Genomic DNA, 25,667 nt, shown 5'->3' with positions numbered 1-25,667 from the left:
CTCTTATTGCTATAACTTCTTCTTTCATCCTATCTTACTGATGGTGGATGTGATGCTTATGTCTCTATAGAGTTGTATAATTTCCTCATATCTTTCTATATTTATACATACCACTTAATGGTGCCCCTGGATGGCAGCTGGAGACACAAAAAGTATACTTTTATATTGTAATGCACATAGGGGATATGAAGTGCTAAGCTTAAAGACATAGCTTATACTGATGTCTGCTTCTAGTGGAAAAATAGCAGATTTAAAATAGAAATCAATTTTCGCTATTCATACAACAGCTGCTTCTTTAATGCCCTTTCCTCTGCACAATTCCCCAGGTATCATTAATTAATAAAACATTCTTACATCAAAGTTTTGTGTATCCGTTCTATGGCTTCTTCTAGTTCTTCCTTCTGATCTGGAACAAAGCGGTATTCTGAAACGTAACCTGCCATGTGCTTATATGGGTCATAGTCTCCAAGTTCAGCTACACAGTACACACCAAAATAAAAACATTTTTTGTTAAATTACACACTTTTTGGTGTGCAGTTTACACAAAATATTTTATTTCTCAGCCCAAATATTAGAAAACTGTATGTCAATTTGGAAAGGCTGGGAGGTGAAGAAAGGGGACGAATTATCCAGCTGAGAACAACCTGAGGTAGTAGAGATCATTACTATTCAACTGGGAGTGTCAGGAGGACCCACAAATGGGTCACTCGTTGATCTAAAGTGGGTCGCAACAGAGGAACCATAATTTTATTTTTATTTTATTTTACGGATTTTTTGCGAAGGAGAAAGATGTCAGGGGTCGAGAGAAAAAATAATAAATAAAGAGAAAGAACAAGTGAGAAAAGAGGGGAGAGGAAGAGAAAAGGAGAAAGGCAAGCATAACTGGAAGGAAATTAAGAGTGGGTCCCATTTTGTATGCTGATGTTGAAAGCTAAATGTTGAAAGTATCCATTAAAAAGTAGAAGGCGCTCCTCTCACAAACTGTCACAATAAACCTAATGATAAACAAACCACAAATGGATGCCTGTGATTTGATTAACTGTTCCCGCTTGCAGGAGATGCTAAGTGGAACAATCAGGCAGCACAATAAGCCAGGGTTCCTGGAACTGTGGTTTATTGTTACATCTGAATTGGGCCTGTCTTGTGGCACCTTTAAAAACTCAGAGATGAGTTGTAAGGAGAGCTTCTGTGGAGTTCCCAATAAGAAAAATAAGATGTGATGGGAATGTGACAAAGTTGATTCTAGTCCACTAAAGCATACACCACAACAAATCTGTTAATCTTTAAAGGTGCTACAAAAACTCTTTCTCTGTGTGTGTGTGTTTTCTACAGTAGACTAACATTATTTCTTTAGAATTTATCATGAAGTAGAATCAATTTATAATCTACAGCGTTCAATTCAATACAATTCAGTTTTTTAAATGCAATCAAATCTTTCCTACAAATAAAAGACATAGTTATTAAGAAGGAAAATACAATATCAGTTGACCTGAAGCACATACACTGTACTGCATAAGCTCCCAGCTGAGCAGCAATGTTGATAGGACAAGGCAAGCGCCCTTGCAAGACATCCTGCTTCACCTGCAAGAAAAATTGATACCTAAAACAAAGACAAAAAATAAAATCAACTATACAAATGTAAGTATCATAACAAGCTAATAGCTCACTATCAGAGTTTTATTTCAAAGAAGCATTATTAGATTAGCTTGGGAGGTAGCAGACCGCACACATCGCAAATTGATAATCACATTTTGTTTCATTTGAATCTTAACTGCAGGTGTGGAGGTTTTCCCTGCTCAAATAAAATGTAAAAGGAAAACACACCATATATTTGTCCAGAACATAAGTTGTGGCAATATACATATAATATGCTGAGCATTCGCTGGGTTGGACGTAAGATTGTCATTCCACCTGTGGAAGGGATACCACTGGTGCAATGGACTTCCCTGTCTTCTCCATCCCCAACCCACTGATGCATATCTGGAGGTGTGCAGGGGGCTTCAGGGTAGATGGAGAAGTCCAATTCCGCCAGTGGCATCAGTTACACTGGCAGAAAAATAATCTTGGGCCAACCACTGCTGTGATTTATGACAAAATCAAAAGATGGAGGTTGGCACTGCAACCAGTAGCCTTAGCATACATCTAGTGATCTAGATTAATGTGATACCAAATTAACTGTCATAGCTTCCTTGAAGAAAACTTGGGAACTGTAGTTTATGAGGATGCTGGGAATCTGTATGTCTCACCATTTCAAGAATATTTTATTTCTTTTCTGAAAATCCACTTTTCTTTGAAGAGTGTGTGTGTGCTCCCCCACTCCAGTACATTCAAGAACATTTTTTTTAAAAAAAATAGAAATGTCAACGAAGCCAGAGCTGCTGTCTGTCCAATCCACTTAATTTTATTCTTCTATGGGACTAAAAGATATTATATATAAGAGGGCTTTCCCCCCATATATTGAGTTTCTCCCCTCCTCTGCTAGATCCATGCAATTATCAAGCTGCTGTTGCTAGAACAGAGCTAATACTATAATAATGGTAAGAGGAGAAAAGTTCACACAGTACACTACACAAATGATCACCTATATACAGTTTTCTGCAGGCTCAGCAGTGTGTACATAGCTTCCTTCTGCTTCCACTATTCTTTGGATTGTGCACTAGGCACTGTTGTTTATCTGCCATAAGCCTTCAGATAAAACATCAGTACCTAGTGCAGAAGCAGCCGTACTAGCACATGATGTTACACAACATTTTGCATTATTATATATGATCTGCTGTCTCCCATGCAGACTGTGTTTGCTGGATCAGGATGAAGGTTGAAAATTGGACAGGCCCACTTAAAATGCAGTGCAATCAGCATCTGATCATTGTATCGTCTTTATGAATCTGAAGTAATGAGTTAAAATCATTATCTAATACATCACGGGGTATGAATATTTCATTATAGAGCTCTGTTATATTGTGTATAGGTTGATTGCTTTTGAAAATGAATGAGCATTAAAAAAAACCTATCCCTTATAGCTATGTTAGAATAAAACCAAAAACGAGCAACACTCTATACAGAACCAGATGCACCATAGTAAAATACAAATCTGAGAATGATACAGGGTGATTCCAGAGGGTTTCTAGTGTTACCATTCAAAAGACATTGGGCAGTTCGAATGATACAACAGCACATGGGTTAATTTACCTGTGAGGAGCTGCAGTGCCATTATGAATATGCACACCCTGGCCATGTGTTTTGCCGTTGCTTGTCACGTCTGAACCCAGGCAGTGGGGATTATTTGAGGGTTAAAGAACTCTCTCATAACCCTAAAAGAGACATTTATTATGGCGGACAGCACGTACTATAGCATCCTGTGGGTTAATTAACCCATGGTGGGCTGTCGTATTGTCTGAACCAGGTCATTGTGTAAGTATTCTATCTTTTCCTGCTGAACAGAATATTTTTTTGGTAGAAAAAAGATGAAAGAAGCAGTGGGAAAAACACAGGAGGGTTACAAGAGGAAGATCCTGATGTCTGGACCCCCTGCAAATGAGCCAGAACAGCTTAATGATAAAAACCGAGCCTGGAAACACCCTCAAACAAGAATAAACACAACTGTAATACACTCAGCGCAAAACTTTGGACACAATCCAACCAAAGTTAAACACATTGGCTCAGTTCAGACAATGTCTGGTGAGAAAGTTACACCCCCAGGGTGGAGGGTTTTTTTTAGAAAATACTCCACGATGAATATCCACGCTGTGCAGAGGAGAGTTCCTGCACAACCGTTGTGTTGTGTGTTGTGTGGAGGGCTCCTTGGAACTTCCCATTGCGTTTTCCCACTGGCTACAGAGATCTCTGGCAAGAGCGGCGAAAGGAGGGAGTGCTGCTCTAGGAGAGCTACTGGGATTTTTGTTGTTGTTGCAGCAATAGCTGATGGCAGGACTGGGGAGGAGAGAGGGCAGAGGAACTGTCAATCAAACATTGCATTGCCTGTTACTCACTGTAACCTACAGTCACACAACGGTGGAGTTAGAACATGTTGTATGGTGAGTAACCCCTAAAAACTCAACCATTGAGTGGAGTTTTCCCACTGCACAGAGAAACGCGTTGTTTGAACTGAGCCATTAAGTTGAATTTAACTGCATTCCATTAACACCAGAGGGGCTTAATTGGGATTTTCTGGCGGGGGGGGGGGAGTTTTGTAACAAGAAAACTAGAGTCTCAAGGTGTTCTCCCTTTTCCTCCTCCCTCTCTTTTAAAAATGAACAAATCCCCCATGAAGTTATTAGCTGTTTTAAAAGTGCCTGCTCAGTCTTATTGCAAATGGTTATGTCTTATTAATACTATACCTGGTGATTTCTTCTTTTAATCTGCATGGATCTTCTGCATAGAATTTAACACCAAAGTAAAGTGTATAAGGTGGACCAGCTATTAGAAATAAGAAAGATAATTAATTTATGAAACTCACATTCAAATCATTGCAATCCTAAACACATTTCCTTGGAAGTCAATTCCATTACTTTGAGAAGACATTCTTGAATAAAGTGTACATTTGACTGCATCCTTGGTCTCATGTGGCGCAGAGTGGTAAGCGGCAGTTACTGCAGCAGAAACTCTCCCACGGCCTGAGTTCGATCCCAGTGGAAGCTGGTTCTCAGGTAGCTGGCTCAGGTCGACTCAGCCTTCCATCCTTCCGAGGTCAGTAAAATGAGTACCCAGCTAGCTGGGGGAAAGGTAACTATCACTGGGGAAGGCAATGGCAAACCACCCCGCTACAAAGTCTGCCAAGAAAAAGTCAGCGAAAGCAGGCATCCCTCAAGGAGTTAGCAATGACTCAAGTGCTTTGCACGAGAGGTTCCTTTCCTTTCTTCCTTGGTTATCTAACAGCTATGAATCTGCCTTCCTTCCCATTTTTCCTAGGACGCAATTCAAAAAGTCTTGTACCGAAGTCTTCCAACTAATCTTAGGATTTCAAAGTATCAACCACCACCTATATATATATCCAAACATCTTCCATGTAGAACTGATAAGATGGCAAAGATTGGAGCAGTTTGGCTTAGGCAGGGGGCACTAGCCACCAGCAATTGCTCATACACAAACCCAACTGAAATGTATTGGAACTGCACAGGAGCAGCAGTTGTGTCCAACATCTGTACTGGACAATGCTATCTGGGTGTGACTATGTTATCAGTTGCAAGGTGGGTGTTTTATGTTTCTGAATAAAGGTACTGTTGTATTAGAATCTGTACATTTAGTTTACAGACCCATAAATAATTGTACATGCCACTTGGAAGACAGTCTTGTGTCAACTACACAAGTTCATCAGGGCAATTAGGAGCTGAAATCGGATACATACTGACTTGGAAATAAGTCCCAATGAATAAAAATATTATTTCTGAATAAACATGCATGGAATTGTGCTGCATATCTAGTTTATATAGTCAAATATTCTAAAGATAGTCAAATCCACTGTGACTGCAGCACCAAAACAGAGGGATTGCCACAGTGTTCAATGGAGTCATGTTCTCCCCACCTTCCTCAGCCCAAACACACATAGATCCAGTTGATAGGTAACAGTGGTAAATAGTGGGTTAATTAACCCATGGTTTGCTACAGTGCATGCCAGCCATGTTCCGTGGCAATTTGTTGTCATTACGTGTGAGCAGCCTCATAGGCTAATGAACTGGAACTTAACCCAGACCAGACAGAAGTGGTCCAACCTGTTTTGGAAAAGGATTGCACTTCCCTTGAAAAATCAGGTGAGCAGTTTGGAAGTGCTCCTGGACCTGGATTTATTCCTGGATTGCCAGTTGGTGAATGAGACGGCTTTTACCCAGCTTCCACTGGTGGTTGGATTACTGCAACACAGTCTATACAAGGTTGACTTTGAAAAGAATTTGGGAACTTTAGGCAGTACAACATGCAGTGGCTAAAACTTTGACTGTAGACATTTTTGGTAAATATGCAACTCTGCTTTCATATCACATGTCTGCTTTCCAGTTCATTTCTGGGCTCAATTCAAAGGACTGGTTATTTATTAACTTTAAATCCCTATATGGCTTATACCCAGGTCATTGGAAGGACCATATCCTCCCTTATGAGCTTGCCTCTGTTCACTTGATGAAATTTTAAGGCAATACAGCTATTTGTGAATCTCAAGTCTACACATACACAGCATCAAGTAAGATAATTTAATTTTGAGCCTATCTGGAAATCTGCATCATATAAGCCTCTTCTACCTCACAAGGGATGTTATGAGGACTAAATGGAGGGCAAGGAACCATGCACACTGCCTCAAATGTTTTCTACATAAATGTAGAAAAATAAAAACCTAAAAATCCATTTATTATTTGTCATACTGATTTAAAGTAAATTTTATTGAGTATTCCTTTACTACAGCCTGCCCTAAACTGGTGCCTTCCAGATATTGTGAACTTCAACTCCCATCAGCCCCAGCCAGCATAGCCAATGGTCAGGAATCCTGAGAGTTGTACTCCAAAACATTTGGAGGGCATAATTTTGGACTGAGAGGTCCCCTTGTTGGGATAGAGGGCATGGAAGAGAAATATTTTAATACAATATTTTAATACAATAAAAATAAAACAATTTGGAATGCAGTGTTTTTTTTGTCACAGAATGATTTCAGAAAGGAAGTATTTCGCTTTGAAGTTTTGTGGAGGCTGCTTTGTGTTTGCTTGTTTATTTTTGAATATGAGGTATATCCATACTCTCATTATGGACTCACACAAGAAACTGAAAAGCTCATTCACACCATATGTAAAATTCTTCAAGCCTAGACAGTCTAATATAGTAATCGTACACAGGATTAAAGCTTTTGCACACCACTTCAAGAGCTTTAAAATGGCATTTGCTGTGTTTTGCAAAGAGCTTCCTCATCCATATGGCAGCAGCTGATCTGAACACTACTGGCTGGCCACAAGCTGGTATTTTTCCAGCAGCTATCATGCACTCAAAGGTTATGTGAATAGCCCCTGACGTTACAGATGTAAATAAATGTAGCTGGGAACAGTCTCAAACAAATAACAAATAAACAGGGGCTTGACTCTAATACTTTGTTTCAGGATTGAGGTGTAAGCACAAATAAAAATAAAAATAAAGGTATGGCTTCTAACTAGTATGACTATTGCAACAGTGCAAGGCAGAAAAGCACGTTAGCAGGCTGGTTCCATCACTGGCTGCATTTAGGGATGTTGTTGGAATCCGTCCAGGGAAGTGAAGTTCAGCTCACTTTTTCATGAGCAAGCCTGGCTTGATCTGTATCAAGTAGGGCCAGCTGGTGGATTCCCTGCCCCCCTGTTTTTTCTTTACTTTTTTAGTGTAAAAAGAAACTTGCAAAAATTGCTCCAGCAATTTGCACAAATTATGGCTGTAACTTGCATAATTTGCATGAATTGTACCTAAAATTTATGCAAATCACGGCCATAATTTGTGCAAAATTATGCTGGAACTTGCTTAATTTGCTAAAACAAAAAACCCGAAGTCCACAAGGTGGCCCAACTTGATGCAGATTGCTTTTTATGCTAACCCTCCCCAACCAACACCAGAAATGTTCCTGGAATTCAGAGACAAACATCCGGTTCAGCTCGCAAATGCAAGGTGAGTCAGGGATGCTGTGGGAATCCATTGGACCCCAAAAGGGTCAGATTTCCCTAGGACAGACATTCCTAGCTATACTACCATACTGAATTCTCAAGAGAGCTACCACTGAGGTTTGGTTAGTGTCCTTTTCATTCCCTCTGTTTCCAATCAGACCAAAGTATTTATTCTGCTTGCTGCAGCGTCCCTCTTAGTTTGGCCCACGTCCTCAGGAAAATGCTGCCACACCTCTCAAGTTCCCCCACCTTTATCCTGAAGAGGTTGCATGTCGGTGGTACCCAAAATGGTGCCTTTCATATGTTTTGGACTATAAGTCCCATCAACCCCAGCCACTTGGCCAATCGGCAAGGATTATGAGCACTGTAGTCCAGAATAACTGAAGGGCTGTGCTCTCCCAAGTCATATTGTGATCTTCTGTTTGGCAGACTGCCCTGCAAAATTTTCTTGCCACAATTCCAAAGTTACTTGCCAGAATTCTAGATACTTTTGAAAAACCAAGTTTAAAAACTAAAAGCAAACATAATCCTGGTTTATATAGTAGTAGTGTCATTTTAGAGATTTTAAAAGTTCTAGCACTGTGAAGAACAGTTTGAACAAAGAAATATATGTGGTGCTGGAAAGAGAAGAAACAGAAGTTTTAGCACTCAAATCAGTGTGTGAAATTGTTATATATAGTAAGATTGATCTCAAGGAACTTGGTGGTCTGATAGTTTAAATGACCTCCATACACTCAAGGTTGTTGGCTCCACATATGTATTATTTTCTATGTCCCTCCATACTACCAAGGTTTATAACTTGGAGGTCTGATAGTTTAAATGACTCCATACACTCAAGGTTGTTGGCTCCACAGATGTATTATTTTCTATGTCCCTCCATACTACCAAGGTTTATGAAAAACAAACTATATACATACTGTTTATGAGTTCCTTATGTTCTGCAAGCGTCTTTGCAGGATCCAGCCAGTACTGTGAAAATAGTCATAAAAAACACTATTAAAATACATTTCAATATATATGTTGCTATATTAAGGGGTTTTTTTTAAAGCAAAGGTAGTGCTTTGTGCTGGAAGGAATAAAACAAATTGCAGCCAATATACAGCTCTGTTTATCTTAGACCAACTTTAGGACTAAAACTCCTAACATTCCCAGCCAGCATGGCCAATTGGGGATGGTGAGAAGTTGTAGCCAATATAACTAGAAGGCCCCAATGTTGGATGAAGTTCTTATAGACTGCATTTCTTCCAGTTTGAAGTGATGTCTCTTTTATGTTCTATGCATCACCTATACATGCTGTTTTATATTTTATATTTTAATACTGATGGCTGTTTTAATCATTGGTTGTCCTGAGAATTCTTCAGGGATGAAAGGTGGGATGTATTTTTTTTTTAAAAAAAAAAGTTAACAGTACCCTGATAGCAGTAAATATATGTTTAATATTAGCTATCTTGGTCATAACAGCACCAGCAAGCCTACTGCTCAATAGTTTCTGAAAATCACATTTTACAAAAGGCTCTGAATCAAGGATACATGCCTTCGTCTAAATAAAATTTGTAGGTCAAATTCTGGTTAAGTTATCAGGATGATTTCATTGTCGGGATGATATCCAATATTATCCACTACTTATTGATCTTTTGTTTGCATATTGAACTGAAGCTACGGAAGCGTTTTGTGCATGTGAACTGAATTGCTGAATCAGTGTTGAAGATCCTACATATAAAATCTTTATAGTGGAATTCATCTGGGCTTTGAAGAGACTGCTATATATGAATTTGGTAACATGTGTTATAGCATCCTCTTCTTCAAGAAATATTTGTATTTGTGAATCAATAATTACATCGCTCAACATTAAGTAAAATCTGTTAATGGATATTCCTCTCCAAAACAGTCCAAGAATGGGAACCAGTTCCAACCTTAAAGACTTTCCAACAAAAAGAAAAACATCAGAACAATCATTCCATGTACTTGATAAAGATTAAAAATGCCTCAAATATCAATGAATTTCTGTCCTCTAAAGCAAAATTAGCATATTAACAGTCACAGTAACAGGTTTACAAATAGTTTTCACACATCCAAAAGGTTTTTAAAAAGACTATGAGTGTCTCTATACCAGCAATATATGGCATGCTAGCGACTGACCACTCACAGAAGTTTGTGGGTCACCTGCTCCTTCCCCCAGTTATCCCATTCTAAAAAAAACCCTGGATATCCTGATTCTTCTGAAATATTACAGGATTTCCTAACTTGTGCAACCAAAGTTGCACTACAAAGCACCCATTAGAAGGCACTGTCACATTCAAGTATATGAGCACCAAGAGGAGGAGAAGTTTTCAATTACAGACCATGTGGTTCCCCTTCTCCACCTATATAATGCAGCCCATGACAATTGTGCAAGAGAAGCAGGAAGCAAAGCTCCAGTAAGGCAACACGATTTCCCCTTAATGTAGAGATGCCCTATGTTCAGGTCAAGATTACAAAATTAATTTCCATTCTTCAAAATTGACTTAAGTACAATATCCTAGTCTTGTTTTTAAAGGGAAGCAATAAGCAAAAACCAGGGGTTGCTCTTATGAATAGGGGCCAATAGCCTACTCTCATCCTGCCTCCTAGATATTACATAAAGAGAATGTTGCTCTAGAAGTACTCAGCAGCTGCAGTCTTTCAGAAGGGGGAAGTTAACAATCTAAACTAGCATTATATCTGCTTCTACGGTTTTGTGAACCGCCCAGGGAGCTTCGGCTATTGGGTGGTATAAAAATGCAATCAATCAATCAATCAATCAATCAATCATACATTTATTTTCCTTCTACATCTTTTGCAGTGTGTGTAAATGTGTGAAAGACAAAAGCTTCATGGTACACTTCTGAATGGCACCTCCAATTATCTTCACAATGATAATTACAAAGAAGCAATGTTATTGCTTATATTTTAAATAATGGTGTCGCAAATCATCTTAAACCTTCCATTAAATTAACATGACACTGTTAACAAATCACCAGAGCATTAAGAAAAACCAAATCACAAGTTCTCCTTTAGCTTAAACTAAGCAACATAGAATTCAGAAAAGATACAATCTTCATGGGAGCTGTTCAAAACAGATTTTGAACAACCTGTTCAAGCCCCTTACAGCAATAAGCATCAAGATGCCAGCTGCAAGCATATTGCTTAAGCATAGGTGGATATGCATTTTGTTTCAGGCTATTTTAACGTTAATAATCTAGTTGCCAAACCATTACAGAGATGAGTCACGACAGGAAACATGAAATAACATGTTTCACAAATACAACACCCAGGTTCACCAAAATATAATATTTGTCAGCATTTCAGCTTCAAAAAGGCATGTTGGTGTATAATATTTATGTGTGACTGTAAGATTGATTTTTATTTTTCAGATTCCTAAGGTGGACCTCTGTCCTCAGCAGGAGTCAGAAAGAAAGAGAAGGAGCATATTCTACATTGATACTGGCTGTCACTTTCATTGAATACAGCAGAAATATTTTTAAAGACGAGGAAAAAGTATGGACAGTACACATCTGCCTGAACAATTTGCCAGATACCTCCTTCTAGCAGGAAGGAGTCCCAAACTAGACAGGCCCTGAACTTTGACTAAAGCTCAGTCTTACAACATGCTACCATATGGCCACATAGTCTTTCCTGGTCACGTTGCTATGGTGCCCTTGCCTTTCCACAAGATCCCTAAGATTCTGTTTAAAAGCTCACATCTGCAGTTGCCCCTTTGGACAGTTCAACCACTACGTCACTTAGGCCCAAATTACATATAATGACAGCAGACCCATCTTTTTATTAAACGAAAAGCTGCCCCAATCTCATAGAAAGTAGGGGTCCAATTTAAAGAGAACAACATGTACCTGGATGACAGTGCTGAGACTCTTAACATCTAATTTTCTGCAGAATATCACAGCAGACCAGTTTTTAAAACATGGTCAAAAACTGTGTGCTTTAAACGAGCCACTAATTCAAATTCTCCCTCCCCCACTTACCTCAAGGCTTGTACATGCATAATATACTAGGGTGACCTTATGAAAAGGAGGACAGGGCTCTTGTATCTTTAACATATAGAAAAATGAATTTCAGCAGGTGTCATTTGTATGCATGCAGCACCTGGTGAAATTCCCTCTTCATCACAACAGTTACAGCTGCAGGAGCCCTGCCATCTTTTGTAACTGGTCACTCTAGAATTTCACCAGGTGTTGCATGCATACAAATGACACCTGCTGAAATTCCCTTTTCTAAACAACTGTTAAAGATACAGGAGCCCTGTCCTCCTTTTAATATGGTCACCTTAATATTGCCAATGCCACCACCACTGCTGAGTATTCGTACACATTTTAATAGTGCTTGCCCAGGGCCTTCGGTGGATGACCTATCAAAATGAACAGGACCCATACACCAGTTAACTCCTTAACGCACCTTTCCCCTGCATAGTGACATCCAGATATTTTGGACTATAACACCCATCAGTCCCAGTCAGCATGGCCAATGTTCAGGGATGATGGGATTTATGGTCCAAAACATATGGAGGGTACCAAATTGGAGAAGGCAACTTAACATGTGATTCTGTAGCTCCTTTGGCTTTATGATGGCCCACTAATCTTTACTGCTGCCTGCTTTACAGGAAGGGCACAGTCAAAATGAAGCTATATATACACAAATCAAATGTATTTATTATTTAAATATAGTCATTTTTAAATAGCAGGTGTATATATAGAGAGAAATTACATTAAAATCATTATGTAAACTAATGAGTCACTGCTTGATTACTTAAATTATGGTTTATATTCTTGATGTAGTAGGGTCTGCTATCCACCATGCTGTTGAAACAGTTGAGGCTCTCTCTATTTTCAAAATAACTTTATTTCAATAATCAAGTTTTCATTAACAAGGGAATACTCTTGTCTGAGTACTTCCTTATTGGCTACATCTTGATTATTTAAAGTTATTTTGAAATTAGAACTTGCAAAATCCGTATTTAGTTTCTAGTGTAGTTACCAGCAGTGTCTGTAATCACAGCTTAATCTCCATAACTCGTTTTCATTACTGCAGTATATGCTGACAACACTTCACCTTGAGTCAGAGAATCAAGCCTCATGAATTCACAGCATAAATTGCAACATATAAAATTGTACTTCCAGATTCACAAGTATTTCACCTTCAGCTCAGTCCAGCATGGGTACCTTTGACTGCAACAATCTGGAGTTCAGTCCAGAAATACAACTATCCATTCAACAGAACTTACTTCCCACCCACTGACCTCCCATAAGACACTTAACTCTATATTTATTTATTACATTTATATACCGCCCCACAGCCGAAGCTCTCTGGGAGGTTCACTAAAGTTAAAACAGTAAACATTAAAAAGTATACAAAATTTAAAAACATCAGAAACATAAAAACAACAGTACAAAAATAACAGTAAAAAGCAACCCTATAGCTTTAGCATCAGAATTATGGTAGGGAGAGATGGCTAGTTAGAGTCATACACCTAGAGACTGGGTTATTCAGAAATGGCAAGTATACAACTAAACAGCCAAAAATAAAAATGCATTTATTTTATTTATTTATTTATTTATTTATTTATTTATTAAGAACATATACATAAATACATATAAATAAGCCCTAGCAGCTGTAACCTTACTTTTTAAAGTCATTTGCCTAGTCACTGCCTTGTTCATTTCAAACATTTCTCCATTATATCAAAATCATGCAGGTAGATTTGAGACTCATTTCAATTCACAAAAAGGTCCTGCGATTTCAACATAAGTTATCACCAGGCAACAACCACAAAAAAGAATTCCTGACAGAAATATTTATTTGCATACAAGCACGACAAGTCAATTTAGACTGGTTTACTGATTGACTTCCTGACAAGAGTATATGACAATCTAAAATATGACTGGAAAAAGGGTCACCAACAGGGTAACATTTACCACTGGAAAAAATCTAATCTGTCGTGCTTTTACTCACCGTCTGGTGACTTCTGTCACAGTAACGCAGTCCAAAGTAATCTATCTCCACAAGGTTTAAATGCCGGAATACGTAGCCTAGGACAACCGACCCTTTCGTTGACTTCTGTGGGAAAGAATGTACAGAGCCTATTCATACAAGTGTTCGTTCTTTTGTCAGCTGCATAGTGGCATTCATGCATTCAGCTAGCTTTGTCTACCCAAGGAGATTGTTTTATTAGAAATAGACTTACTGGTCTTTAACTAAAATCTCAATGACAAGTGTGGGGGAGGAACCCCTCAGGCTCTCTTTGGTCAGTGTAGAAATTGTTGGGCAAATCTGCTTATGTGTTACTAATATTGATATTTATATATTTGCGCATCAAAATACCCTACTGAGATCTGCAGTGGTTCTGCACTGTCCACTCTGATATTGTGCCCCCTATCTGCATGAACCCCTTTAAAGCGTTGTCATTTCAGTTCCAAAAAGGAAGGGAGTTGGGGGAGAGAAATGCTCAGTGGCCCAATGCCAAGTTTTGGTAGAGTGTAAAAGAAATGCTTCAAAAGGGTCATACATCAACCATTTTGACAGTGCAAAGCCACACACAATGACGCTACGAACAAACTGCTGGCATATTACACGTTTGCTGCTGGCTGATATTGCTGGGGCTAACGTTCATTATGCAGGTGCCAACGTATCAATGGTCAACTGGAACATTTCCCTTTACCATTCTTGGGGTACAGTTAAGCTGCTTTGGTTTTGCTTTTTAAGTTATACAGGATAATAGACAACAACCACAGCACAGAAGCAAGTAACAATACTACACCTAAGAATCAGGCATCAAAATGTATATTAGGTATAAAAATGTAATAAATAAATAAATAAAATCAAAATTGCAGTCCCCACTGCTACCCTTTATTCCTCCCAAAGATTTCCCCCCACAAACACAAGTATTGTTAATCCTCCTTTATGTTCTCCCCAACCTCCATATTATGTGTTGCTTTTAACAATGTATTAGTTTTAAATGTTTTAATTATATGTATTTTATGGCATTTGCATTTATGTTGTACCCTGCCTCGATCCGGAGGGAGAGGCGGGTAACAAATAATTTATCATCATCATCATCATCATCATCATCATCATCATCATCATTACGTCCCCTTTCCTCTTTCCAATGGTCTCCCAGTACCACTGAGTCACTTCTCCCAGACTCTCAGCACAATCCCCATTATTGTCCTCCCAGCCATTCTCCAGCCAACCCACTGTTCTCTCTAGTCAAGGTCATCATCCCTAGGGACCAAGTACTTTCAGTCCCTTAGTTCAGGCAGCTAATAATGCCATATGTTCACCTCCTTTTCTCATTCACTGCAGAGAAGGTTAAAAAATGAACTGTTGACTGGGAGGTGAGTAATATGATCAGGAACTCCAGGCCATCAATTTCAATGAGGAAATACTTGTATCAAACAGAGTATCTCTATTAAGGTGCAATCCTATGCATGTTTAGACAGCAAAAAGGTTCACACCTCCCAGCATTTCCCAGCTAGCATGGCTGGCTGGGGAATGCTGGTAGTTGTAGGATTTCTTTCCATCTAAACAAGGAAGGACTGCACCCTTAATTACTTTTACTCTGACAATAGTAGTGTGTTATTTAAATACTTAACTTAGCTAATGTCCCTCATAAATGAAAAAGCAGAATATTTATCCTGCTTTTTTGTCAAGAAATACTTTTGTAAGCCGCCGTGAGAGCCTTTTTTGGCTGAATGGCGGCATAAAAATCCTTAAATAAATAAATAAATAAATAAATCCTGGTTCTCTAATTTAAATATCAATGCAGTAGCACATTCCTCCTCCTTTACCCCACCCCAATATCAAAGGACAAGTCTTTAAAATCCAGAGCGCAGAGACAAAGCCATTGTCTATACTTTTTAAAAGCCCTGTGGTGGTGGTGCGTCAGTTATATGATGCAGCCGCCAATTCACTGACACTGTGGGGCTTTCCTGCAAAGCTGGACTTACCCCAACTTTTTACCCTGGAGCGAGGTCACTACAGCTCTTCCGTCATCTGACCTCGCTCCAGCATTGAGCTGGGAGCATTCCCAGGTGGAAGGCGACCTCTTATTGGTCACTGGAAGCCAGGTACAGGACAGGCCCAGCGAACCAAATGGCCACTGGAAAGCCTGTGCTGCGTCCTGCGGTTGGGATTATCCAAGGCCTCTCCACAGCAGCGAAAGCATGGGGTTTTCCCCAAAGCAGCAGCAACTCAGCACCACGAAAGCAGCCCCAAATATGAGGAAAGGGAAGCTACTGTGTCCAGTGTGCCAAGAAGATGAAGGGAAAGGAAATAGGTCTAGAATAAATATGCATGTAAAGTAGTATGATCTGACTGTAGAAGAAGCGATACTACATTTAAAAGTAATCTCAAGGCACAAAGAATTTTCCACCAAGTCATCTTAATAGCACTTTTTTTGTTGCTGAAAACTTCAAGGCCAACAACTAATATCCAATAAATCCCAATAACTAGTCTTTAATGACATTCAACAATTATCTGGGCCAAATTAAAATATGTAATGAGTAGGGTGGCATTAAAAACAAATCTAATTTATAAATAAAATATGTTTATGTAATCATTTTCAGCTCTAAGCTAAAACATACAAAAACATTTTGGGACAGGAAAATATTTCACAGAAAGCTGACTAATTGGACTTTTTATGTGGAAATACAGTTGCATCTGGATGCAATTAGTGCCAGCTCTGGGACCTTGGGCAAGACACCATCAATGGGGGCCCTTCTTCAGTGAGTCTACCATCTGCCATTGTCAGCAGCTGCTATTGCTCCTCCTCCTCCTCCTCCTTCTCATCATTGCTACCACTCGCTTACTTGACAGGCAGGGAGCCAGGGGGCAAGGCGTCAGTGGTATCTACCTCTCCTCCTCACCACCACCACTGTCTGGACTAGAGAGGCAGGTGAACAAGCAGGTTTCAAGGGTGAAAAGGAGAAGCACATCCAGGGGGTTCTTGTCAGTGGGGCCCTACAGTGATGTGGGCCCTCAGCTGGTGTCCCACCATGCCTACCCTTGATACTGGCCCTGGATGCAATCATAATGTCAAGGAAATACGATTTTTTTGAAAGGCTACAATCCTGTAAGATATGTGCAAGTAACTTACCAGTGTTTATACATGTGTAAATTGTAACAGTGCAACAATTACAGCCTAAACTTATAAGGCAGCCTTCCTCAGTCTGGTGCCTTCCAGGTGTGTTGTAATATAACTCCCATTCCAGCCAGCATAGCCAATGTCTGGAGGGCACCAGTTTGGGGAAGCTTGTTGTAAAGCAAGGGTGGACAGAAGGTAGAGCTCCAAATGTTTTGGACTTCACTTCCTAGAACCTTGTGCCAGTATGGCCAATGGTCAAGAATACTGGAAGTTGAAGTTCAAACTCCTAGAGATCTACTTTCTTATTGTAAGGGATGTGTTTTAAAAAACTTTCACCATTTGCATTGCATTTCCGCCCCCCTCTCTCCCCTCCCCGCTCATAAAAGGTTTACTTTGGGCAACTCCACTATCGCAGGTGGTGTACAGAAGCACATGTCTCAGTCTCTCAAGTCCTTGCCTCTCTCTATGTGCAAAGATAGAGGTGAATGGATAGAGAATTTGAGGGAGATAGAATAGATCTAGATGGGAAGGAGGAGTCTGAATATAATTGCAAGGGACAGGGGAGGGGAACAGAAAGTGAAACCAAAATTGAACAGAACATTTTCCTGAAGTCATGACTCATGAGGAAACTTCTGCTGCATGTATCCTCCACAGCAGCAGGACGTAAAAGAGACCACATTTGGTTATACTTTGTTTCTGTACCTGCTGTGGTTGAAACTGCCTACATTTTTTTAAAGAACTTTACATTTATTTAAAAACTGAAATAGTTAACCATTCAAAAATCCATGTTCATCTTGTGTTAATGTTGTTTGTTTGTTGAAAAGAAAACTAACCAGAATAAACAATTGTATTAGTGCAATTTAAAATCCTGTTTGGTGGCAGTGATTCTGGCACATCATGAAAAAAATATCATGATTAATTGAACAGTTGGAGCTGGTTCATCTCCTGAATTATTTCACAAGTTCACTCTGCTTTAGTACTAAAATGACCAAATTATCTTACTTTTTGATGAAAATTAATCTGAAAACAATTCAGAATAATTGCTTAGTGAGTACCTACCTTCTAACGAAACCTACATCTCCTAACAAGAAATTATAATTAAATAGAATCTTCTGCACTAGTAATTTAAATCATGATTTTGACCCTGGGTTCTCAAGGTTATATGTCCCAAGGGAGGTCAGGGAATAACAGTGCAAGATCCCACAATACTGCACAATGTTAATGATCTGCACTTGCAGATTATTTGCAGATTGGCCCTAAAACTGGAGATTAATATAGGAAGCTTCCTTATACCAGGTCACACTATTTGTTCATGTAACCTAGTACTGTCCACTCCGGCAGTGTCTCCCCAGGGACTCAGGCAGAGAGAGGTCTTTCCAATCATCTAATACCCAATGCTTTTTAACTGGAGATGCCAGGGACTGAACCTGGGACCTACTGCATGCAATGCATGTATTGTTCCACTCCACCATTATGGCCCTCCTTTACAATGGCTGAAAAGCATCCTCTTGCTTCTTGTAAAACTGCACAACTACAAATTAGAGTAAAAAGAGATGGCTAACCTTTATTTTAGTCTGTGATAGTGGGTGAAATGTTTTAGTTTACTGTCGCTTAGGAGGTAGGTGCTTTCCGTTGACTAACACTAATGAGGAAAATACTTTCAAAACTCCTGTAGCCCTGGCCAAACCTGCTGAATAGGAATGTATCTTTACTACATTAGATTATTTATATATTTCTATACTGCCCCATAGCCAAAGCTCCCTGGCCAGTTTACATCAATTGAAAAAACACAAGATGCAAGTAGATGCTTTTCATACAGGAGCTACACTAGCAGCATATATTTAAAACATCCACAGTAATGCTCATTTCATTTGCAATTAAATTCATGCAATACGGACACAATATCATGTCTTGTATCCTTAAGCTATTTATGGAAGTTAGCCAAGCAGCCTACAGAATCATGTATTTAACATAGTAGGTTCTTACCTAAAAACAAAATAAAAAAAATAAGCAAGGCACAACAATCCAGTAGCACTTTCTGCCTTGTGACAAACTGTTGTGGTTTGCATTATTAATCCATGAACAGGACACATGACCCAATGAGATGCACCTCTGGTAGTTACAGTACACCTCACCATGCATAATACATAACTCCAAGCACACCTATTGTTTAGTAAAGTGAAACTACCAGCTAGAAGAATCATTTCATAATCTGTTGGGAAAATTACTTTCTGTGACCAAAAAAGAAGGGGGGGGGGGAAGGAGGGGGGAATCAGTCTAACAGATAGAGTACAAAACTCCATCAGAGGGAGCCAGAGAGAGGAAAGGGACCAAGCAAGCAATCTAGACTTGAGTAGATTTCTAAAGTTACACAGTCTGCTTCATACTAAGATGAAACTTGCTAGAGGCTTGCATTCTTAAAGGGAACAAGTTTATTTGAAATACCATCAGTAACGCTTTCAAGAGTGAACAAAGAATTGTTCAAAATGAGTCATAAGGCCATGCTTTATAGATCAGCAACAGCACAATAAAACCAGAAAGGCAGGTTTCTACCGGCTTCATAAAATGACAGCTAGAACCTTCAGAGAAGATCTACTTTTCTTTTGACAGAAATGAAATTGAATCATTAAAACATGGTAGCACACTTTAAACCTTTTTTTAACAAGATTTTTTTTAAAAAAAAAGAACACCCAACCCTAATGTTAGCTTGACAATTCAAGATTAGATGTTTATGCTACTAAAAACACAAGTATGACAAACTTTAGAACTGTAGAAGTGTCAAATTCGTTTCCTAGCAGAGGGTAAATATCTTTAACAAATGCACGGCAGCCAGAAATTCAACAATTGCAAGTTCTTCTGGCGTGGAGATCCATTGGAAGGGAAAGCTGCACCTGCCAAATTTCTGGCTGCCAAGCAGTGTTGAAAGACAAAGAGGCTTTGTCGGTGGGGGTGGGGGGGACTGGAAAGCCGACTGGATGACAAAATCTCAATCATTTTCATTAACTGTACTTCCTTAGTTATTCATCTTCTAAGTCAGTCATTGATTGAAATATTTGAGCAGAATCTACAAAAGCCCTCTGCTGTGCTGATGTAACCCTCCCCAGCTCAGGCACCTGAGCACTATAAATGCCCCAACATACTCAGGAACCAGATACTATATGGCCCACAACTCATGCAACTTCTAGCAGTACCTCCCCAGTTCCATTTATTTCAAAGCACCAGCAGAACTAATTGCATAATAATTGCAATATTCAGTTTGCAGGTACGCCTGGTGGTTGCCAGGACGCACCTGTATGTGCTGGTGGGTTGCATCAATGGTGATAATTTTTGTGGCTTGCTCCTTAAACTTTAAGGCATAAACCTTATGGTTAACTCCTTAGTCCTCATCCCTCAACGCAAATTACGCTTTGGTGTATATATAACTAACAACCTTTGCTCACATTCCTTCCTTGTTACACCTCCTCAATGCCCTTTCTTCTCTTTTTGTCATCTCCCTCACTGTCAACATTCAGGCTGAAAACACTTCAGGGCAGGGATGTCTCTTTTTTGTTTATGTTATACTTTAAAGTGACACGTACAGTGATTATTGAATAATAAAACACAATAATCTTGTCCAAACTAGCTCCTTTTTTGGCAATCCAGACCATATCAGACGTTGTGCGTTGAGTTGCCATTCTGAGATATTTGCATTTTAATACAACAGATTTGAGCCTCCGTGTAGGAAATAACTGACTTGAATGTTACAGATCTGCAGAATGCACAGAGCCCTACTATAATGGAACTAAATGCACTATAACTTTTGGCATATAAAAGAAGCTCTGATCTGAGAGGCTGATAACTAGGCTAGACCAGAATTTGCAGAATACATGTTCAAGCAAAGAGCTTTAATTTAATAATGGCTAATATTGCAAATATTTACCAAGACAAAGAACTTAAGGGCTTAATTAGCTGGATGCATGTTCAAACAAACATTAATATGTGTAGATGTTAATGAGGAAAGTCACAATGCAAGTATGTATTCGGCCTAAAATATATTCATGATAAGAATCTGCTTACTATGCTAAGTATGAATATTCAAGTCAAATTTCTCATGTCTAATCTGTTTTTTATTTGGAGTTAAATCTTATTTTGCTAGAAGGGCTGTTCCTACTTTCAAGAGGGTACCTAGTTGCATTCAATGTGGGGTAAAGGATGAAAGAAAAAAATCAGACAGCTGTGACTGACATGCACATGCTTCATCGTATTGGCCCTCTGCACCAGCTGCACTGCTTCTCCAAGCGTATCCTGGCTCCTTCACTGACATTAGACAATGGTACTGGACTGGGACTGGAATCTCTTTGCTCAGAGCTGCCTCATTGCAATTCAGAATTATTATTCTCCTACACCTAGCCATTGGCCTAATACTATGGCTGTGGTAATGGACAATTATTGACTGATGGTTTATAGAGCTAGGAAGGGTTTTTTTCTGGGATCTCTTACTGGCTTTGCAGTTCCAGCTTTAGTTTTTGCTTGTTGTGTCTTTTGATCTTCCACATAAGTAATTCTTTGGTGGTCTCAAGGCCAAATGTATCTTGTTAATTCTGTGGTGAACTTCCATTTTTCTTTGGTCAGGAATATGTAAATTAAATAAATAAATGCTCTAAGCAGCAGCTATCAGCCTGTGTCAGCTTTTCCCTTGCCATCATACTGTTCTCAGTTGAAACCCAGTGCCCTAGCTGAGCATCACCATGTTCCTCCGTACAATTTTAAAAGAAGTTGCTACCTGTTTGTATCCCAGTTTGTATGTGTCTATTTTCCCTTTTAAGCACAAGTCTGGTTGTTTAAGAAAATGGTTCCTGTAATTGAAACATACAGTACCTGAATGCCTGTGTTCTTATTTGTATCATAACTTGATCTCCTTAAGGTATTAAGGAATAAAATCCCATCCTATAATTTTTGAACCTCAGGAAATTTTGTTTAAGTAACGAAACATAACAAAAGGCCAAGACAGTGCATGCAAACTTCTATCTTTTTAGAAAATTATGTAAAAATAATTTTGGATGGAGCTCCTAGGGCAGCCTTCTCCAACCTGGTGCCCTCCAGGTGTGTTGTATTATAACTCCCGTCAACCCCACCAATTATGAGAATCATGAGAGTTGTAGTCCAACATATTTAGACACATTTTTCTTCCTCTCATACTATTATTAATATTTCTTTATATAGCACCATCACTGTTCATGGTGCTGTACAGAATAAAACAAATTCTAAATTTGTATTTTAAATTTGCATTTTTGCATTGTTGCTGTTTTTATCTTGGTTGTGTGCTTTTATATTGTATTTTATATTACGGTTTTATACTATTGTTTGTTTTGAATTGTCTTAAATTTGTAAACTGCCCACAGAGCTTCGGCTATTGGACGGTATAGAAATGCAATAAATTAATACAAGACAGCCTGCTATATGGCTTACAATCTAAAAATACTATAACTTAGTATCTAAAAATACTATACTAAAAATACTATATTACTATAACTTGGAGTCATCCCATGAAGCTGATAGGTAGGAAATTCAGGACAGATAAAAGGAAGTACTTCTTCACACAGCACATAGTTAAACTACCACAAGATGTAGTGATTGCCACTAATTCGGATGGCTTTAAAAGGGGATTGGATAAATTCCTGGGGGAAAGGCTATCAATCGCTACTAGTCCTGATAGCTATATGCTACCTCCAGTAGCAGAGGCAGACGCCTACGTACAACAGTGGGTGCTGCTACAGTCATGCCCTGCTTGTGAGTTCCTGGTAAACAGCTGGTTGGCCACTGTGTGAAATGAATGCTGGACTAGATGGACCCTTGGTCTGATCCAGCATGGCTCTTATGTTTTTATGTTCTTAAAACATGCCAGGGGCTATGGTGGTGGTGGTGGTGGGGGGGGGGGGTACAGATAGTCCATTATAATAAAGTAAAGTCCCAACCCTCTGCCCCAACCCTCTATTCTCCATTAGAGAGAAACAAGCAAATCACATATGCATTTGGACAAATACACGCAAAACGGAGCTAGGTGCTAAAAGCATCTAGCTCTGAAAACAGAAATTATTCCTCATTCCTCCATCGTCTTCCCTTCCCTACGAAGTCCTAAGCACTCTTCTCCTAATGTGCCCAGCCTATGAACAAACACATCCTTGAACACCGGGCCTTGCTAGACCCTGCCGGATAAGCTAGACCCTGCGGAAGCCCTGTAGCATCGGCCATTTTTTTGTTTGGTTGGTTTTTTTGTTAAAGGGGCCACGTGCGCCCCGAAGACTCCGGAGAAGGTAGGTTTTTTTTTTATTTAAGCCCCCCCCATCCGCTCCTGATCCCCTCCCATGCCTCCTGCCCACTCTTTCCCCGCCCTCCCTCCCCGTCCCCTGTGTCGCCCTCTGCCATCCCGTGTCGCCCTCCGCCATCCCGTGTCATCCCGTGTCGCCCTCCGCCATCCCGCGTCACCCTCCCGTGTCATCCCGTGTCGCCCTCCCGTGTCATCCCGTGTCGCCCTCCGCCATCCCCCTCTCCTGCCAGTCCAGCCTTCCCCCCATGTCCCCCCCTGGCCCGATGGGCACAGCGCTCGTATGAGCGCTGTGCCCAGTCCGTGGCTTTTCCCGGCTACTCGCGAGTAAGCAAGTAGCCGCAAAAAGCCACGGACCTTGCTAGACGTTCCGCAGTCCCAGCCTCAGGCCAGGGCTGCGGAAAAGGCGCGCCATAAGCAACTTCGCTTATGGCGCGTTAAGGGAGGTCTGAGCACGGCTTGACCCCGGATTCCCCTGTGCGTCATCTGGACGCACAGCAGGGAAACCGGGCCTCAAAGCGCGCTAAGGCCTCGCCTAGCAAGGCCCACCTTTTGATTGGATACTTGCTTTCCATTCTGTCAATCATATCCCTCCTGGAACACAATTTAAAAATGGGAAAGCATTTGTATTCTCCCTTTGTCTCTGTTTGCCTTGAGTATCTCTGCTTGCTCCCCTAGAAGACGGAGCCCATGTCTCTCGACGCACGCTTGGCACTATGTAAGTTGCTGGAACAAACCTGAGAATTATATCAGAGTAAGAATTAGCTAGAAATTACTATTTTAATGCAGTTTCCAATTTCTCTTACTCCTCTATCATTTAATACATGTCTTCCATTAGTAGCTTAGAAACAGTCTTGCCCACAGGCTGGCTGCTTGGGTCTAAGCAACTTCATTAATAGAAGGGAGTTTGCTTATTTATTTATTTTAACTATTTGTATGCCACTCCTCAGTCAAGAAGGCTCCCAGAGTGGTTTTCATATAATCAATTAAACAAGACAGCCCCTCGCCTGCAGGCTTACATTCTAAAAAGACACGGCACACAAGGAAAAAGGAATGGGGACAGAGGAGGGGGGAGGGGAAATTAATTCTTTCAGCATGGTGAGCAGAATAACCCTGCTCTCCCTCTCATCTCCCTCAGTTCAGTTGCTGAAATGGCTGCTTGTAGTAACAACTGAGGGAGGAAACGCCTTCATGAGGGAGGCCTTGCCGCAGGGGTGGCTCTGGTCTGTCCCTTCCTCCTCAAAGATCCTTTAAGTCTGCAACCCCACACTGAAGGGCATCTCCCAGCCTATCCTATCTTTCAAGGAAGGTGGGAGCATGTCCCGTCATCCCACCTGAAGCACGGGGATGGATGGGGAGGGAGTGGATAGTGCTGGACCTGAATGAGTGTCATTAAAGAAGCAAATGGGGGGGGGGGGACTCACCCTACAACAGAAAACCCAGTAATCTGTTCCTGTTTGAGGACACACATTTTTGGAGTGCCTCTATTTCCCTTTGTAACAGTCATCCATTCTCTCCTGACATTTAAAAAATCTAGAACTGATCTACTTCTTAAATATTTTTTCCATGGCTCTCCCAGGACTTTGCTTGATAATGAAAAATAGACAGAGCAAATACCAAGAGATTTCCTATTTGCTTCGGTAATCTTTACTTTTAGAAATGCTAGATAATAAAAAAAAAGTGTTCCAACAATGGGAGTAATTTTCTTCCAAGAGGAATTCAATCTTATAATAAAAGTAATTTACATATTCAGATCCGAGAAATATTGAGTCTTCCATACTACCACATCATAACAATTGAATAGAAAAGGCTCAAAACAAAGGCTGAGAGGGACATTTCAAGCCACCTATTCAAAAAAAAGAAAAAAAAGAAAAAGTGTTGTTGTTTTTAAAATAATAATAATCAGCAAATAATAAATGCTGAACATGTGATCAACTTAATGCAACACAATGTCATATTGCATGTGCATTTGCATAGTAAAACAGTATATATGTGTATTGTTTCCCAAGCAACAATGAAAATACCACCAAATCTATAAGGCACAAATAACAGTAACTCTCTTGGTCGTGGGATGGGGAACTCCAGCCCAGCCAGGTGGGTAGAGACAGGAACCCATCTGGCCCAGTAGTTTCTTGCCCTGGCTCCCCCCCCCCTTCTACCACAGATGGCAAAGCTGTTATTGCTAACCAGCAGCTGATCGGAGATAAGTGCCTCCCCATGCTTCGCACAGAAGAAAAGAGCTCCTTTTCTCAGTACTTCACATAGGAAACATTTCGATCAGCTGCTGACTGGAGACAAGAGCCATGCTCTGCTTACTCCTGAGTAGTCAGATGATCATGCTTACTTCTGAATAGAAATGCTTCCTACCATAATTGGTAACAATGGAGTTTTCAGCTCTATCCAGTTTTGTCTGTAGTCTCACCCACCACTACAATACACCCCCCAAGACCTTCTCCTAAATGGAAACCGGCCCTCAGCCCAGAAAAGGTTCCTCATCCCTGCTCTAGGTAACCATGAATCCTCCAAGAAAACCATATTCTATGCCTTTTCCATATGAAAAATATTAACTGAACTACAAAGGAGTTTGCAGATTGCAGCCATAATCTAAAGATAATTTTTGGGTACCAAAGGATTTGTTCACACCCAG

At 40.0% G+C, this 25,667-nt stretch overlaps 1 protein-coding gene across 2 annotated transcripts in view; it reads right to left on the bottom strand.

Moving 5' to 3' along the window:
• Positions 1-25,667, bottom strand: part of EPB41L4A (erythrocyte membrane protein band 4.1 like 4A) — a 124,186-nt gene that overhangs the window by 62,406 nt on the left and 36,113 nt on the right. The window contains exons 2-6 of one of the 2 annotated variants that reach the window (XM_063129542.1): positions 13,587-13,691; positions 8,519-8,570; positions 4,338-4,416; positions 1,503-1,600; positions 355-475 (exon numbers count right to left, since the gene is read on the bottom strand). In XM_063129542.1, coding sequence (XP_062985612.1) covers positions 355-475; positions 1,503-1,600; positions 4,338-4,416; positions 8,519-8,570; positions 13,587-13,691 — 455 coding nt within the window. Of the gene's footprint in view, positions 1-354; positions 476-1,489; positions 1,601-4,337; positions 4,417-8,518; positions 8,571-13,586; positions 13,692-25,667 lie in introns of those variants that run through there. The other variant, XM_063129543.1, reaches the window with a different exon arrangement.

Source organism: Elgaria multicarinata, chromosome 6 (assembly GCF_023053635.1).
Source record: "Elgaria multicarinata webbii isolate HBS135686 ecotype San Diego chromosome 6, rElgMul1.1.pri, whole genome shotgun sequence".
NCBI lineage: Eukaryota > Metazoa > Chordata > Lepidosauria > Squamata > Anguidae > Elgaria > Elgaria multicarinata.
This window is presented reverse-complemented; position numbering and strand designations above follow the sequence as displayed.